The sequence below is a fragment of the Glycine soja genome, chromosome 1 (assembly GCF_004193775.1).
Source record: "Glycine soja cultivar W05 chromosome 1, ASM419377v2, whole genome shotgun sequence".
NCBI lineage: Eukaryota > Viridiplantae > Streptophyta > Magnoliopsida > Fabales > Fabaceae > Glycine > Glycine soja.
This window is the reverse complement of record NC_041002.1, coordinates 27,931,860-27,948,891: the sequence shown is the minus strand read 5'-3', so window position 1 is coordinate 27,948,891 and position 17,032 is coordinate 27,931,860. Positions and strand designations below refer to the sequence as shown.

Sequence of the window (17,032 nt, the reverse complement as noted above, 5' to 3'; positions counted from 1 at the left end):
ACATCTACTTATTCACAATCGAATATCATGTCCACACTTTAACATCTCATAACATCACATCAACCATCTCATAACATTCCTAATGATATTCATAAGGTACAACACACACATGTTCATCAAATTTAACCATAATATTCTCAAACTTCAACACTTAATAATTTTTGGAATCATACTATAACACTCTACAATATTATTTACATAAATTATTAATATAAATAACTACCTCTATATATATAAGCTAGCATACATCATATTGAATCACAAATATCAAAGTAAGCTTTCAATGCACAAATTCTAAATAATTATATGAACACTTTGGTCAATTTCAATTATGATATTAATTTTTTAAATTATATATAAATTTTTCCTTTATTTCATCAATTCATATTAATTAAAAAAATGCTCGATTTATAGGGTTCACGCTCAACACAATAACATATCAATTTCACAACAATTGGTCTGTCAACATATATAATTCATTGTAATAATTATAAGGATAAAATAAAAATTACAAAAACACCCCAAAACTCATTCCAATTGATATCTCTAAGGATCCCTACACATGTTCTCACTAATCTCCAATTGTGAATAACTCATCCCTTACCTCTGAGCGGACTCACGTGTCTTCTGACAACGATAGCGGCATCTCTAGCGGTTTCCTAAGATTCCTCAAATTTTTCCTCCGACTGCTCCGATAGAATTCTCGAACGTTAGAGAGACGAAGAAGAGATTGAAGCCTCCACTTGTACTGTCTTCATGTGATTCCTTTTTCTCCCTCCACGAATATTATCTCGCAAATCCCAACGGTGAAAGTGTGAGAAATTGAATTTCAAACAATATATCAAAATTTCATGAAAATCCAACGGTTAATGAAACCGGGATCATAGTTTTACCGAGACAGTTTTGGGTTCCTGCGAGAAAATAAAAGACTACAGTGCGAAGGGTTTTCCTCTAAGCTCAGATATGATTTTGCAATTCCCAACGGTGAGAATGCTTGAAATTGGGTTGCAACGTGGTACTCAAATTTCACGATGATCAAATGGTGAATGAGTCCGAGATCATCATTTTTCGGAGACAGGTTTTGTGGGCTGCGGGAAAAAGAAAGGGTTTTGAGAGGAAAAGGAGAAATGGGAAAGTCAATGCGCGGTTGCTATGACATTACAGTATAACAATCAAACCCTACCACAACATAAAAAGCTTTTTGTTTGAATCAAAAACCAAAACACACAAACCCCAAACTAAGATAACTCACAATATCAACACAATCAATTGATTTTTTTCTTTTAAAAAAAAGGGATAGAAAATATGTGAAAATGATTTCGATGCCAAAATACCCAAATCTCATCCAACACTTGAGTCAAACTATAGGTTCAAATGGACATGAAAGAAATGGAAAAAAAAATGAGGGAACTTAAACATTCGAGAATAATAATAAAAAAAAATGCCAAATGTGCGAAAGTTATTCGAATGCCACAATTCCCACACCTTATCCTACACTTAACTAATATAATAGGATCAAATGGATATGGAAAAGTTGGACAAAGAAATGAGTGAAGTTAAACATAATGATAAAAGAGTAAAACAAAAATAGAAGTTAGGAGGACTCTCTGAATCCGAACACAACAATTTGATAATAGATGTGATGAACTTGACATTAATTCGACTAAGTCAAGAAAAAGGAGAAAAATTCTTCTAAAATCTGAAGTGAAGCCACTAAGGTATATGTTATCACAACTTCAATTTTTTTTGCCCGTTGGTTTTCTATTCTATGCATATTTTTTTAGAAAGCATATAGATAAAATTATAAATTTAATCTTACAAGTAAAGCTTGAGTTGACTTTTCTTTATTATATAGTAATTTCAATAGTTTTTTATTTTTATTTTTTTAGTTTGAAGATGAAACAACAAAAGTATAATTTTGTTTTGTTATGAGAATCAAATGGGCAATTGAATCAAAATATGACACACGTAATCAAATATACATTCTTTTATTAAGAGAAATTGATGTTTAAAAAACTTAATTTTAGTTTTGTAATATTTTTTTGTTAGGTCAAATGGATTCTTTCATTACTTTATCATATCAATTTGATCAACTTGATAACACATGACAAATTATAAAAATGTCACATCAGTAAAAAAAAAAAAAACTAAAACCTAAAATGTAGATAAGGAGAAGTTCTATTTAACCTGCAATAATTATATGCACAAAAAATTAACTCATGCATTTCCACGGTTTAAAAATTAAAAGGCTAGTAAGAAATAAGAAATAAAATCAAGGAATATCACAAAATTTCATTTCTGCCACTACCCAAGTAATAACTAATAACACTTGAAAAACACCTTCCCAGCTCTTCCCCTATATATACATTCCTTCTTCTGCAGAGCGGGAAAAGGCAGCGCGGCGAAGTGTGAAGCAGCGAAAGCAACAAACGTCGCCGTTCCATCATCGAGCTCTAGGGTTTTCCATTTCGCGCATGGGGAACCTCGTGGATCAAGATCAGCAATGGCTGCTCAGTTGCTTGTCCGCCACACTCGACCCCAACCCCGAGGTTCGCTGTTTCGCCGAAGCTTCCCTCGATCAAGCCTCTCGCCAACCAGGTTTCGTTCATCACTTCAATTCTCTTAGCCGAAAACCTAATTGGATGCGGATTTCGCTCCGTGATGAAAAACCTTAGTTCATGTTTGGGATGGGTTGGTTATTCGGAAACGTTTGTTTAGAAACATAAGCGATTGTTTATTCAAAATTAGGTGAACTGAATTGACGCTTGTTGGTTTGTTAGGTGTGCTCTGATTGCTGTTTGTGTGGTGTGATGTGGAGTGAGTGTTTTGCAGTTGAGGACTTGAGGGGGAGTGGTTATTGGTTTTGGAAATTTAGTTTGTTCGACAATGCTGTTGTTTTTTGTTTTTAATGTGTTACTGAAAGGATGAAAGGAAGAGTGATTTTTGGTATTTCGGAGGTGGATGCATCTGCATAAGCATTTAACAACAAGGAAATGATGATATTCACTAGGGTGGCAGCTTGTTGAATGTGAACATATGATAATGGTGTTATGTATCAATCTTGTGCGGGTTTGATAATTATCATTGTTGAACGAGAATTGTATTTGTCATACTTAAACGGGAATTATATGGTTGATTTTCTTTAGTGAAGCACTTATTGCTGTTTTGCTTTATCTTCTTTTGTAATTTGTATATTGTCTATAACTTGACCATGGAGATGAAGGAGCATAACTTGTAATGCTCATTCAATGCTACTTTTGCTTAACGAATATTCTTAATCTGGTTCAACCATGTTTCTATCCTAATTTTAAATGTTAAATTCTCCTGAAGGTTTTGGCAGTGCATTATCAAAAGTTGCTGCAAACAAGGAGCTCGTGGTGGGACTGCGTCAAATATCCTATTTCATAATGATCACATACTTAGTGTTATTTTTTATTCGAAAGTCGGAACCAAAACATTTCCTTCCATCTTTTCATTATTTTTCTTAAAGAAAGAAATATTTTGTGAGTTTTTCAGTGTTCATAGTAACAATCATTATGTTAGTTTTTATCATTGGTGAAAGGGATTGCTAGATAGAACTTGTAGGAAACGAAGAAGACAGCTGATTTGACAACTAAGGAAGGAAACATTTGCTGTTGTATGCAATAACGCTACAGTTGATATTTTCCTTGTTATCGAATTATCTAATCTTTAGAGTAACTTGATGAAGGACATTTGTGCTATGTTTCTTCTATCCTTTACAATCTTTTTATCATCTTAAATGTTTCCTATATAATCCTTTCGAAAACAGGAAACAAAGTGAAAAACAATATGACATTTTGTAAGTAAAAGTAACAAAAAACATTTTCTCAAACTAAATGCCCTTTTATTCTGAGGAGAAAACAACTTTCTATAATCTTCATGTTTCATTTACAAACTTTTGCAAACAGGAAAGAAAGTCAAAACAATATGACATTTTTGTATGTAAAAGTAAAAACAGAAAACATTTTCTTGAACTAAATGCCCCCTTATTCTTTTAGGAAAAAAACAAAAGTTTTATGCTATCTTGTTTGTTCCTTTTTTTCATCAACATGTGAAGAACTATACTAGAGTTACAACTCAAATGTTTTCATTTTCCTTCTTCCATGGGCTTATGAACTGGGATAACTTAACTTTCCCGTACTTAGCTGCAGTCCTTCTTAAGCAGTTTGTTAAAAAGCATTGGCAAGAGGGTGAGGACTCTTTTGAACCTCCTGTTGTTGCTAGTGATGAAAAGGTAAATATGCTTTCATTTCTATTGTGAGTATTATTAATATGTAGATGTCTAGAAGCTATTGCAGGAAACAATTTTCTGAGCTTGATTTATTAAGATTTAAATATAGGTAAACTGATGAGATCTTTGAAGTTTGAATCTGATATATGTAGTGCGGAAGTTAGGCCATGGTCCTAAGATATGAAAGGTATATTCTAGAAAAGGAAAAAAGAGGGATATGTGAAAAACAAACATGAGAGGTTGTTATGCTAAGTGGAATCATGAGTGGGGTCCACAAGGAGGTGCCAAGATTTTGAGGTGGTTATGATTTAGAGACTAGAGAGTGAGAGGGAATGTGGAAATTTTTTGGAAAGCTTGGATTGGCCTTGGGGCTTTAGCAGGATGTGGCATTTTGTAGCTACTCTGCATTTTTCTTTTATCTTTTCTGCATCCTGTACTTTTTTTGTTTCTTTTATACTGAAAAGTCTAACAATTAATCATTTTTCATTGTTTTAATAGTTACACAAATATTTCACTTGGTGTTATTTTGCTGGTTGGCATCATAAATCTGATTGTGATTTGAATTTGTTTTGAGGTTTAGATACCTCACACCCTTGGATTGTAAATACATCTTTTGGTCTGTCATTGGGGGCCTGAAATCACATTCCATAATATTGTACTGAATTTGGACTTATTAGTTTCTTCCTTCAGTTGCTGTCGTCAATGCCGTATATTTCCTTGCAGTTGGTTGTTTGCAAGTGTTTCTAGTCTATGATAATACCAATTAATTTGGTATTTTCCTTCTTCCCGGGATCTAGACTGCTTCTGTCTTAGTTTTTTACATGATGAATATTCATTTGCGCTTACTTATAGAAAATATCTTTTTACTTAAAAAATGTCCAAAAATTCAAGATAACTGGGTAATTTTTTTAAATATGAAAAGCAACAAAAAATCAATTTCTGTTTTTTGCCCCTCATAAGTAAGAGTAGTTTATTAAAATAAGCTCTAAAAAAACTATTGTAAAAGCACTTGTCAAAGCTTATGTCCACAAGCTGCTATATCTTTTCCCCATTGAGCTTTAGGTCTGCTGGATTTCTCTTTTCACTGGACAAGGATGTAGGGTAATATCAAAGTTTGAATGCCTTTTAGCTTAATTTCAATGGTTCAAAGTTGTCCTCATGGATCTCATATATGGCACTGCAAATAATATTTAATTTTCTGAACATGAATTTCTGGAGCACTAAAATGATATGTCATATGTGTATACATTACTGATAAGCCTGTTCTTGTTCCATGTCAATCTATAATTTTTCTTTTCTGTATAAGGCCATTTAATTAAACTGTCTACAAAAAAAGAACTTTTCTGATACTAACTGAAGTTTGTTCCATCTTCAGGAAATCATCCGCAGAATGCTTCTATTGGCATTGGATGACCCTCATAAGAAAATTTGCACGGCTATTGGTATGGCTGTGGCATCCATTGCAATGCATGACTGGCCAGAGTTATGGCCGGATTTGTTACCATTTCTCCTGAATTTGATTAACAATCAAACCAACATGAATGGAGGTAAGCATTTCTGTTTGAGTTAGTGATTTTTGGGATTTTCTATGTATGAATGATTGTGGAAAAACCTTGGGTAGTAGAGAGTAGAGACTAAACATTACATGGTAGGAGTACTTTTATATCCCTGAGTTGCCAATTGCTTGCTTGATGTTTTTCTTTCCCGCTGGTGACTTGTTGATTCATTCACTTTTTCTATTAGGTTTTCCAGAAATAGTTTTCCAGAAATAATTTTATGATCGATAATTGCACTGTTTTGGGGCTACAATGTTTGATGGAATTTCAGAATGTGAATCAACTTTTTAATTTGTTTATTTCTTAATAATTTTATTCTAGTGCATGGAGCTATGAGATGCTTGGTTCTTCTCTCTGTGGACTTGGATGATAAAATGGTTCCAACATTAATACCTGCTCTGTTCCCAAGTTTGCTGACAATTGTCTCCTCTCCCCAGGTTATGTTATGTATATTTTTCCGTTAACTTTCTAATTATCCTGTTTTATATTTTTCTTTTGGTGTGCTGTGTTACATTTATTGTTTTCTTAGTTTTTTTTTTCTCTTTTCATTCTTATTTTTGGAACAGTTTTTGAGAATTTCTTATCCTCTTTCATTTGTACCTCTCCTTTTATTTACCTAATACATTCTTTCTTTACAAAAAAAAATGTTTTTTTTTTTACTTTTTAAGTTGATTTTTTTGGAAGGAATATTTATAATGTTTGATATTTTCATTTCCTGTTTTCACTTTTAATTGCAATAGTACCACTTTGTTTTCTATTTGTTTCCTGCTTTTGAAGATTTATATATGAAACAGAAAAAAAGTTGCTTTCACTGTGTCCTGTAAAATAGGAAGCAAAAGAAAATTAAGGTGGCAGTTTTGTAATTAAATGTAAGAACAGAAAATGGAAAAAGATGTTCTCTCTGTGAACGGGCTCTAAGTTGCTGTTGGGAGGATTATTCATATGCACATAGGTTCATAAGTTAGTTAATGCGAAAAAATTATAAATTATCTTCAATTAAATATAGAAGCGTTGACCCTAAAATCTAGGGTAATAAATTGAAGGTGATTTCGAGTCATTGATTGAAGCTTGATTGAGGGCTAATTGACAGAATCTGTTTGTAAATTGTAATATTTATCTTGCATATAAATTGAGCTATAGACTAGTGCCACTTAGCACGCTTTCCAATTCAACTAGGGTTCAAATCGTGAATTGGAAGGTTCATTTTCTAAATCGTGAATCGAATTGTATCGTGAATTGTATGAATTATAATCAATAATAAAACATAGCATATGCAACTAACAAAAACATATTAAAGCACATATTCATGATCAATAACTAAAAAAACATAACTGTTGGAGCATGAGATGCATGAGTTCTGTTAAATCTCTGTTTGTGTAGCCTTTATTTTAGTTGAATGAAAATGAAACTCTTAGCGCCTGTTTGGAGTGGTTGCGAGTTTTTGATTTTTGGTTTTCAAATCTAATTTTCAAAACAAAACATGTTTGGCAAAAATGGAGTTCAAATTGTTTTTAAATTATTTTTGAAACAACGTCGCTACCACCAACGTCGCTACCACCACTACCATCAATGTCACTGTCATTGTTACCATCACTACTAACAATACTGTCATCGTCACCACAACCACCACCAACGTTGCTGCAACCACCATGACCACCACCACATCGCCACCACCACCTTGTCATCACCATCACCAGTAATACCTCCTCTGTCACCGTTACCACCACCAACACTGCCACCATCACCGCCACCATCACCTTGTCTTCACTGCCACCACCACCTATATCACCTCCATCACTGTCATTGTGACCACCACTGGTATCCCTACTACTATTGCTACTGACATCACTACCATCATCATTGTCGTCACCATCACTCAAAATCACTCTTAAACTAATTTTAATATGATCTAAAATTTTCAAAATGAATTTATTTGAGACTAATATATTTTAAAAACTGATTTAATTTTTTTTTCAAACTAAAACTAAAAATTGATTGTTATTTTAAAAAAAATTGAAACTCAACTAACTAAAAATCACCCTAAATAAGGCGGCTTTAGAATGTGAGCTTGGTCCTAACTCAACCCCAAAAGTTAGCTTATAGGGTGAGGGTTGTCCCCCACTTATATATATTGGTCTTATCTCTAGCCGATGTGGGAGTTGAATTTTTTCCCAATACACTTCCTCACATCAAGCACTTTTGGGCTTGGTGCGTGGATAACATGGTGGGTCACTCGTTTAATGGATTTATGATAGACTCTGATACCATAACAGAGTTCTAACAGAACATAATAGAAGATATTTTGAGAGAGAAAATCTTTAGAAAGGAGAAGTAAAAAATATTATTGGCCACTGAACTGTGTGTTACAATATGGTATATATAGGCTTAGATGGTTAGTTATGACAGCTGTCAATAACTAATCTACTAACTAACTCCCAACTAACACACTTAGCTGAGAGTGCAGTTGAATACTGCAACTCTATAAAATACTCTAATATTGGGATAGTGCCATTTGCCTTGAAACCTTGGGCTTCCCCTTACTTGCTTTGAAAGGAAAAGAAAAAAACAACTCATCTATCTTAGAGGAGGTGAACAATGTTTCACTATTCCTAAAATGGCACTGTAAGCAGTAGTTTAGAAATTGACAATGTAAGCAATAGTTTAGAAAATTTTCTTGGATTATTTGTATCCTATTTAAGAGAACTTGCTCTTTGGTTTGAACACTTTTTGACACAGTATCAGTGATGTAGCCTGCATAATCTTGTGGCCTGCATTCTGAGAAGTTTCTTCTTGTTTCTTTCACTGTATTTCTTCTTATCCTGCATTGGCAGATTTTTTCCCTGTGAAGCACCTTCCCAAATCCTTAAAATGTCAGAAACAAGAAAAAAAAACCTCTTCCCTGTCTGAATATGTGAAACATTGTAGAGTTGCAGGACATCGAATCCAGCCTGTGTTTCTATGGGAAAAACCCTAAGTACATCATGGTCTCGTTTCATCCAAGCCTTTCCAAAGTGGAAGGGAAAATTGAACCATTTAGTAAAGCTCTGAAATCTTCAGATCCCAAGTTTGCAGCATGGGACAATGCAGATGCAGTTATGATTTCATGATTATGAAACTTCATGATGCCAGGAATGGGTGATGCTTGAATGTTTAAGAAGAAAGCCAAGGAAATATTGGACAGATGTGCAGAGATTTATAGTTTATTCCAGGGTTGGTGATGCTGCTGAAATCTATGAAATTTAAACGAGTATATGATTTACAAAATGGGAATTGATAAGTTAGTGAGTATGCTGAGACTTGACAAAATCTGTTGCAGGAGTTAGACCATCATGAACAGTTTGAAGCAAAATGCACCAAAGATGCTGTTCTACTCAAACATTACAAAGAGAAGAATAGGATCTATAAGGTTTTGGTGGCAGTGTGATCAATAGCAAATTGTATTCCATAACAAAAAGCCAAAAATCCCCTATTTGATGAGGCCGATAGCGTTGCATGTAAATAGTTTTTTTTTTTAATTGGCGAAAGTAGTATTGTATTATAATTAAGATAGTACAAGTTGTACTAGGAAATATACAAGTCAAGGCCAAGGTGAGCAGAAATATGGTGCCTTGGTGCCCTAATACAAGCTATACAACAGAGTTACGAGACCATGATCCAATATGATGTTGCTTCTTATATTTGTTCATAGGTTTCATGACTTTTATTTTCTGTTGGAACCTGTGTTACATGCTTACCATATCCTGTTCTTCCCAATCTACCACTTCCTTTAGTCCACTGCCTCTCGTTACTGGTGAATATTTGTCACAATTCCCTAGTACGCTGCTGGCCTCCTTTTGGACATTGTTGTTTCATTTTTTGAGGGCCCATCTGTTATGTTGGGGCCTATTTGCTTTTTGCATCCTTTGTTTCTTGAGTAAACTTTCATCATGTGTGCTAGCCGATTTGGTTCGCATTTCATATTGCCTTCTGCCCCTTATTTATTTCAGCTAGGGTGGTTTTAGTAAGGCCCTTAACCATCCTGTGAACTGAACGTGTCTCTCTCTCCTTTAATTCAAATTTGTTTGACATCAGTGGGCCCGTTTCATGCCCATTGTCATTGTTGCACTTTATCCCTTTTGATGCGACTACCTTTTTTCGGTTTTCCCCTATACTTGTTCCTGCCTCCTTTGATAGTTCTTTCTCTGTCGCCTCTTTCGTGCAATTACCCCCAAACCTTTGTTGAGTAAATCTGTGTTTGACTCCAACTACTATCCCATCTGCCTCACTTTGTTCGCTTTTGTCTTCCCTGTGTCTGCTTTGGTCTGCTTCATTTTCTCCGCTTCTGTCTTCGTGTCAGGAGCCTTAGGTTATTACCCTGTGGTTTATGCGAAGGGTCTTGTCTGTCGGTCTACTGTACCTCACTCACTCACCGTAACTGCTCTTTGCCGTCTGCAATCGGTAAGTTAATCTCCGGCACAGGTTTGCTTTCCTGCATTAGCCATTGTCCAACAGTGGCATCTCGATTTCGCTCTTGTCAGAGCTTATTTCCTTCGACGACCTTATCAAACTCCCTGTTCGACATTTGCATCTGTCGGGATTGTAGCAAGTTTCTTCAACTAGAGGTACAAAGATTACATAATGGAGATAAACCATACAATTGGTTCCATATATTAGACTTAGCACAGTCTTGATAGGAACCAAACGATGGCTATGAAACAAAATCTGAATCTATTGTTATCTTATGTTATTATCCTCAGCTAAACAAAACCATTCCTAAGACTACTTGACCATTGGTTAAAATGTATTGTAAAATTTCTCTCCAAACTTCTGAGCCAAGTCCAAAGTAGGAATACTGCATCTTCAAACAATTTGTTGCCATTAAACACTGCATTGGAGAACAGTATGCTGTTCCTGTGCTGCCATATAGACCATGTCAAAGTCAGCCACCAGCATTGCCATCTATTAACCCTTATGCCCTTATCCAAACCTGATGCATGTTGAAGAAAATGTTGTCTTGGGGTTTGTGGGAAAACATCTTGTATATTCAGCCAGGATAGGGATTCCCACCAGATAGGTTGGATTTTGTTGCAATGGATGAATAAGTGGGCTGCATCCTCCTCCGAACATCTGCAGAATGGGCAAGACAAGTCGTTAGTTTGCACCTGCCTTCTTTGTAAATTTGTTCTTGTTGGCAACCTATCTCTGAGTAATCTCCAGACAAAAACTAAAATTTTGCTTGGGATCTTTATTTTCCATAGCTCCTTAAAACATTCATTTTGACTTCCCTCAGCTATTTCCCCCCTTAACATGTTGTAGGCACTTTGTACAGAATAGATGTCGCTTGGGTCTGCCTTCCACACCCACTCATCACTTCGATGTTGTTGTATTGTCTTGCCTTCAACCTCTCTTAGAAAACTAACAGCCGTAGAAATTTCATTGTCAAATAGGGGTCTCCTCCATGTGAACTCCCACTCCCATTCTGTGCCCTTGTGATCTCCCATCTGCCTAATGAACTGATTTTGCTGACAAGAAATCAGATATAATCTGGGGTATTTTGCTGATAATGTTTCCTCCCCACTAACCCATCTGTCCTCCCAAAACTTGATCCTGTCACCACATCCTACCCTCCACAATGTTCTATTTTGGAGATTCTGACCCTCTTGCGAGTGAAGTAAAGCCATTTTTAAATCCCTCCACCATATTGAATCATTGGTAGCTCTAGATGTTGTATCCAGGCTCCTCCAACCACCATATTTTGACTCCAATACCCTTGCCCATAATTGTCCGTGGTGCTGAAAAAGAATCCATTTCCATTTGGCAAGCAATGCAAGATTGAAAGTCCTAATGTCCTTGAGGCCCAAACCACCTTTTTCTTTTGGTAGGCACACGGGCTCCCACTTAACCCAAGTAATCTTGTTTTGCTCAGGTCCACCACTCCATAGGAATCTGTGTTGTAATGTCAAAGAAAATTGTGTCATTTGCGTATTGTAGTATGCTTATTCTTACATTGTCTGAGCCCACTGGAAAACCTCTGAACAGATTTTTCTCTACCGCTTTCCTCATCAAACCATTTAGACCTTCAGCAACCACATTAAAGAGAAGGGGTGCTAATCGGTCCCCTTGCCTAAGTCCTCTTTGTGGAGTGAACTCAGTTGAGGGGCTTCCATTCACTAGAACCGAAATAGATGCATATGTTAAACACCCCTCAATCCATTTGATCCATTTGGAACTAAAGCCTGTTCTTCTCAGGATGTATGACAAGAAGTCCCATGATACTGAATCGTATGCCTTCTCATAGTCTACCTTAAACACAAGGCATGATTTCTGGCTCCTTTTAGCTTCCTCAATCACCTCATTTGCTATTATCACACTATGTAAGAACTGCCGACCCCCTATGAATGCAGATTGGGTTTCATCTATTATCAGCGGCATCACCTTCTTCATTCTATTAGCCAACAACTTGGACACTATCATGTACATACAACCTATTAATGAAATAGGTCTGTAGTCATTTAGGAGTTGTGGGTCAGCAACCTTTGGAATTAGGGCTATGAAAGATGCATTACAACCTCTTGGAAATATCCCATTTGCATGGAATTCAGCTAGAAACCGGAGGACATCAGGTTTGAGTATAAAAAACTTCGTACCCCATTGCCCAGAGGCTCTTCGCTATGCGAAGGTATGGGGGAGGGATGTTGTACGCAGCCTTACCCTTGCATATGCAAAGAGGCTGTTTTCGGATTCGAACCCATGACCAACAAGTCACCAAGGCACAACTTTACCGCTGCACCAGGGCTCGCCCTCAGGTTTGAGTATGTGCCAGAATTTCTTGATGAACTTGATGTTTAGTCCATCTGGGCTTGGACTCTTGTCACTCCCTTAATCCCATATGGCTTGTTTTACTTCAGCCTCCTCAAAACATCCCAACAACATATCATTTTGTGGTTGGTCAATAGTCTAAAAAGAGATTCCATCCAGCTTGGGTCTATGCTGATCAGATTCTTGAAATCTTTGGAAAAAAACAATCTGACTTCCTCTTTCACTCATGTTGGTTCATCAATCCAGGTTCCATCAATCCTGATTCCTTTCAGAGAATTATGTCTGCGATTAGCATTCGTCAACAAGTGAAAGTAATGTGAGTTGCAATTGCCTTCCTTGATCCATCTAGACCTCGTCTTCTACCTCAGAAAAGACTCATGCGATTGAGCAGCTACCCACAATGCTTCCTGTAGCTGTTTCTTTGTTAACACTTCTTGGGGAGAAAACTGTCTATGGATTGTTTCCTCTTCCATTTTGTTTAAGTCAGCCTCATTCTTCTTGACCTTCTTAAGGGTATCTCTAAAATGTTTCCTATTCCAAATCTTCAACCTCTCTTTTAGACTTTTTATTTTTTCTTTAAGCACAAAACCTCTCCATCCCCACTGCAAATTGGAATTCCAGCATTGTTGAACAGTTGTGTTAAAGGAGCTATCCGAGAGCCAGTAATCTAGGACCCTAAAAGGTTTAGGGCCCTAGTTTATAAATTTTGACCTTAGTAGAATTGGACTGTGGTCTAAAAAATTCCTATCCAATGTGAATTGGGTACTTCCAGGCCATTTATCCAACCATTCAGGGGACACCAAGAATCTGTCCAGCTTGCTCCTAGTAGCTCCATTGGGTTTGAACCATGTAAATTTTTTCCCCACCCAAAGTACATTATCAACCTCCATGTCTTCTATCCAGTCATTAAACTCCTTTATGCTGCTCTCCCCTAGCTCCCTTTGACAAGTGCCCAGCCTTTCTGCTGGATTTCTAATGCTGTTGAAGTCACCCAGTATGCACCACAATCCCCCAGGATTTGACATTTTCAACTGCTTGACATTTTCCCATAAAGTTCTCTTATTTTGAATATCGCACGGTGAGTAAATGGTGAGTATATTGACTTGTTGTGCCTCCTTCATCCATTGACCCACCAAGAGAATAAAACCACAGCCAATGACTTTCCTTTGTAATTTAAAAGTTTTTTCACTCCACAAACATAAAATGCCTCCTGCTGTGTTAGTTGCGGGTTGCATCTCTCAGCTAACATCAAGATCCCCCCATAATGCCTGACATGTGGATTTGTCAATTATTTTCTTCTTTGTCTCCTGAATACAGATCATATTTGCATGCTCTTTCTTGACCAACCTTCTAATTGCTGCCCATTTCACCCCCATCCCTAGTCCTTTGACATTGTAGGTGATAATATTCATGGGGTAGAGCTTCTATTTTCCAACCTCTCTGCCTCTTTCTTGTCTCTTTCTTCCATTGCCCTTATTTTGCCAATGATTTCCCCTTGGTCTGTCCCCCTTATTGCCCCCAGTTGTTTAGCCATGTTCCATATATCTATTGCCTCTTTTAGCTGATTTCCCTGGAGTTGAGTCCTCCGTTTCAGTGGTGTTGTTCCTTCCAAGGTAGCATTATTATCGTTAAAACCAGTGTATCAATGTTTCTCTGGGTGTATCAATGTCTTCAGGGTTTGAACAACCCACTTGAAATTTCTTTTTGTACCTTCTGTTTCGTGAGTAGACCTACCATGTACACTTGGAGTCAGCTTTTTTAATTTGTGGGCTAAAGCCATATTGTGCTGAGTGCTCATAAGGGGTGTGGATAGAAAAATCCAGCCCATTATTAAAAGCTCCTTCCTCACTATATTGGTGCCCTCTCTGCTCTCTTTTTGAATGGTTTCTATTATCTGCGAGGTTTTTCGATTATCTTGTGGGTGTTCTTTTTCGCTTTTGATCGGTGGGTATTGTCGAGGTCCCGTAGTTATCGTTGTCGGCGTTAGGACCGAGGGTGGTCCTTCACGGTTCAGCTCTGGTTTTTGGCTCCTCCCTGTCTTGTACCTCTTTTTCTTTTTTCAGCGCGCCTACGTACCCCAGAATCAGAGTACCGAACTCACTTTCAACGGACTAAATCTCCTCCGACGACCCCATGACACTCCGTCATCTGCAATGGCAATGTTGGGTGCCATAGCCACATTCCTCCACCACCTGTACTTTGTAGGCCTCCCCTTCGATGTACACATTAACCGTGTGCTGAATAGCAGGCTTCCATGGAGTTTAATGAGTACCCTTGCTCTGTCCATCCTCCGACCGTTCTCGATGTCATCGTCCACCTCCACCATGTCTCCCATGGCGGCCACGATCTTCTGAATTTGTTTCGTGTCCCAAGCCAGTATCGGAATGCCCCAGCATTGTACCCAGGTTAGCCTGAAACCGCGCGCAGGCTCGGACTCCACTTCTCCAGTGAGTGAAACATTGAGATTCCTCCGTGGTTTTCTTTGTTGAGCATTTGTTCTGCTCTGGCATCAGTAAGATCGAGTAGCAAAACAAGGTCATCTCCCAAATACTTGGGTGTTACGTTCGCTCTGATGTCCCATAGTAAGTGATCTTCAATTCTCTTGAACATGGTCGGATTTTTGAGTTGTCCTACCCAAGCTTCATTGAGCCATTTCGTGTCGTCTGGTGCAATGTCGAGATGTACTGATGATGTGGAGCTTGCGCGGCTGTACGGTTCGCTATTTTGTGCCTTTCTTTGCCCTGAATTCTAGTTATTTCTTGCTACCACCGCTGTGTATGAAGCTGGGTTTGTCTGTTGGTGTGGTTGTTTGCCTCGAGCTGCTTCGAGGGATAATGTATCTGTATCTGTAGATGACCACTCTGGATCCTATCAGCCTGTAGCCAGCCTGATCATTGTATCCAATAGTCTATCTAGAACTATATTGTATCTCTAGTACCTCTGGTACTTTTATTTAAATATAACTACTTTTGCTGACAAAAAAAAAAAGGTTAGCTCCTGAAACTGCCTATCTCGGTATCTCTCTCCCATACTTTGGGATATTAACATACAGTTTCAGTCCACCGATAACGATGCTGTCCAGTTGCATTGCAAGTCTCTGGACGTCGTTCACCCCCTTAAATCTAGCGAAATTGTACCTTCTACCATTGTTGTTCCTTCGCTTAGGGATGAAAATCTCCCTCACGTCACCCCACTTTTTAAAATTGTACCACAGCTCCTTCTCGGTGGTGTCATCAGAGAAGTGTGTGAAGTAGAAGGATGATACATCCTTGTGATCCCTCCAGTTTGATCGAATGTAGTATTGTTGGTTTCCTTTCCAGTTTCTGACGGATGTCCGTCGGGGATCCTCACTGAACCTCACTCTGTTTCTCTCAACAGCCTTACCACTAATCCTATCTCTCTCCCACTCAGTGTTTCTCTCTCTACTCATTCTCTCTCTAAAATGTAATAGAAATATGCATCGTGTATTCCTCCCCATTAATCGACGTTGATGCAACGTGTTGGAATATGGGTTGCCATGGTGTCTTAATTAGCACCCGTGCCCTATCAAGTCTCTGGAGTTCTTCCACGTCGTCGTCCACCTCCACCATCTCAGTTGTTTCCTTGACCAGTTGCTCAGCTCTGTTATCCGTGAGTCCCATTAGCAGTACCATGTCATCTCCTAGATATTTTGATGTGATATTTGTTAGATTTCAACTTAAAATCAATTGGCAGTAAAGGAAGTTGTCCAACAGATATATAAGCTGCACCCCAAGAATTGAGGCAGGCGATGTGAGACTTCCTAACACCCCCCCTCCACAGATGCCTGCCAATATAGGCGAGCCTACTAGAATAGGCAAGAACTAAGATGGGCTATAGGCTGTGATATCATGTTAGATTTCAACTTAAAACCAATTGGCACTAAGTGAAATTGCCTAACAGATATATAAGTTGCACCCCAAGAACCGAGGCAGGCGATGTGGAACTTCCTAACACCCCCTCCACAGATGCCTGCCAATACAGGCGAGCCTACTAGAATAGGCAAGAACTAAGATGGGCTATAAGCTCTGATACCATGTTAGATTTCAATTTCAAACCAATTGGCACTAAGTTAAGTTGTCCAACAGATATATAAGTTGCACCCCAAGAACTGAGGCAGGTGATGTGAGACTTCCTAACACTCCCCCTCCACAGATGCCTACCAATACGGGCGAGCCTACTAGAATAGGCAATAACTAAGATGAGCTATAGACTTTGATATCATGTTAGATTTCAACTTAAAATCAATTGGTACTAAGTGAAGTTGTCCAACAGATATATAAGCTGCACCCAAGAACTGAGACAGGCGATATGGAACTTCCTAACATTATCTTCTCCCCTATTCCACATGAATTCGTCTTCCACTCTATCAAACATCGCCAGGTTCTTTAGTCTTCCTACCCAGGTG

The 17,032-nt window shown here is 37.8% G+C and overlaps 1 protein-coding gene across 1 annotated transcript in view; it reads left to right on the top strand.

Moving 5' to 3' along the window:
- Positions 1–2,341: 2,341 nt before the first annotated feature.
- The window catches only part of LOC114414385 (importin-9-like), a 66,997-nt gene continuing 52,306 nt past the window's right edge, over positions 2,342–17,032 (top strand). The window contains exons 1-5 of the mRNA XM_028378632.1: positions 2,342–2,598; positions 3,331–3,392; positions 4,163–4,255; positions 5,628–5,799; positions 6,130–6,245. Coding sequence (XP_028234433.1) covers positions 2,475–2,598; positions 3,331–3,392; positions 4,163–4,255; positions 5,628–5,799; positions 6,130–6,245 — 567 coding nt within the window. The 5' untranslated portion in view covers positions 2,342–2,474. The remainder of the gene's footprint in view (positions 2,599–3,330; positions 3,393–4,162; positions 4,256–5,627; positions 5,800–6,129; positions 6,246–17,032) is intronic.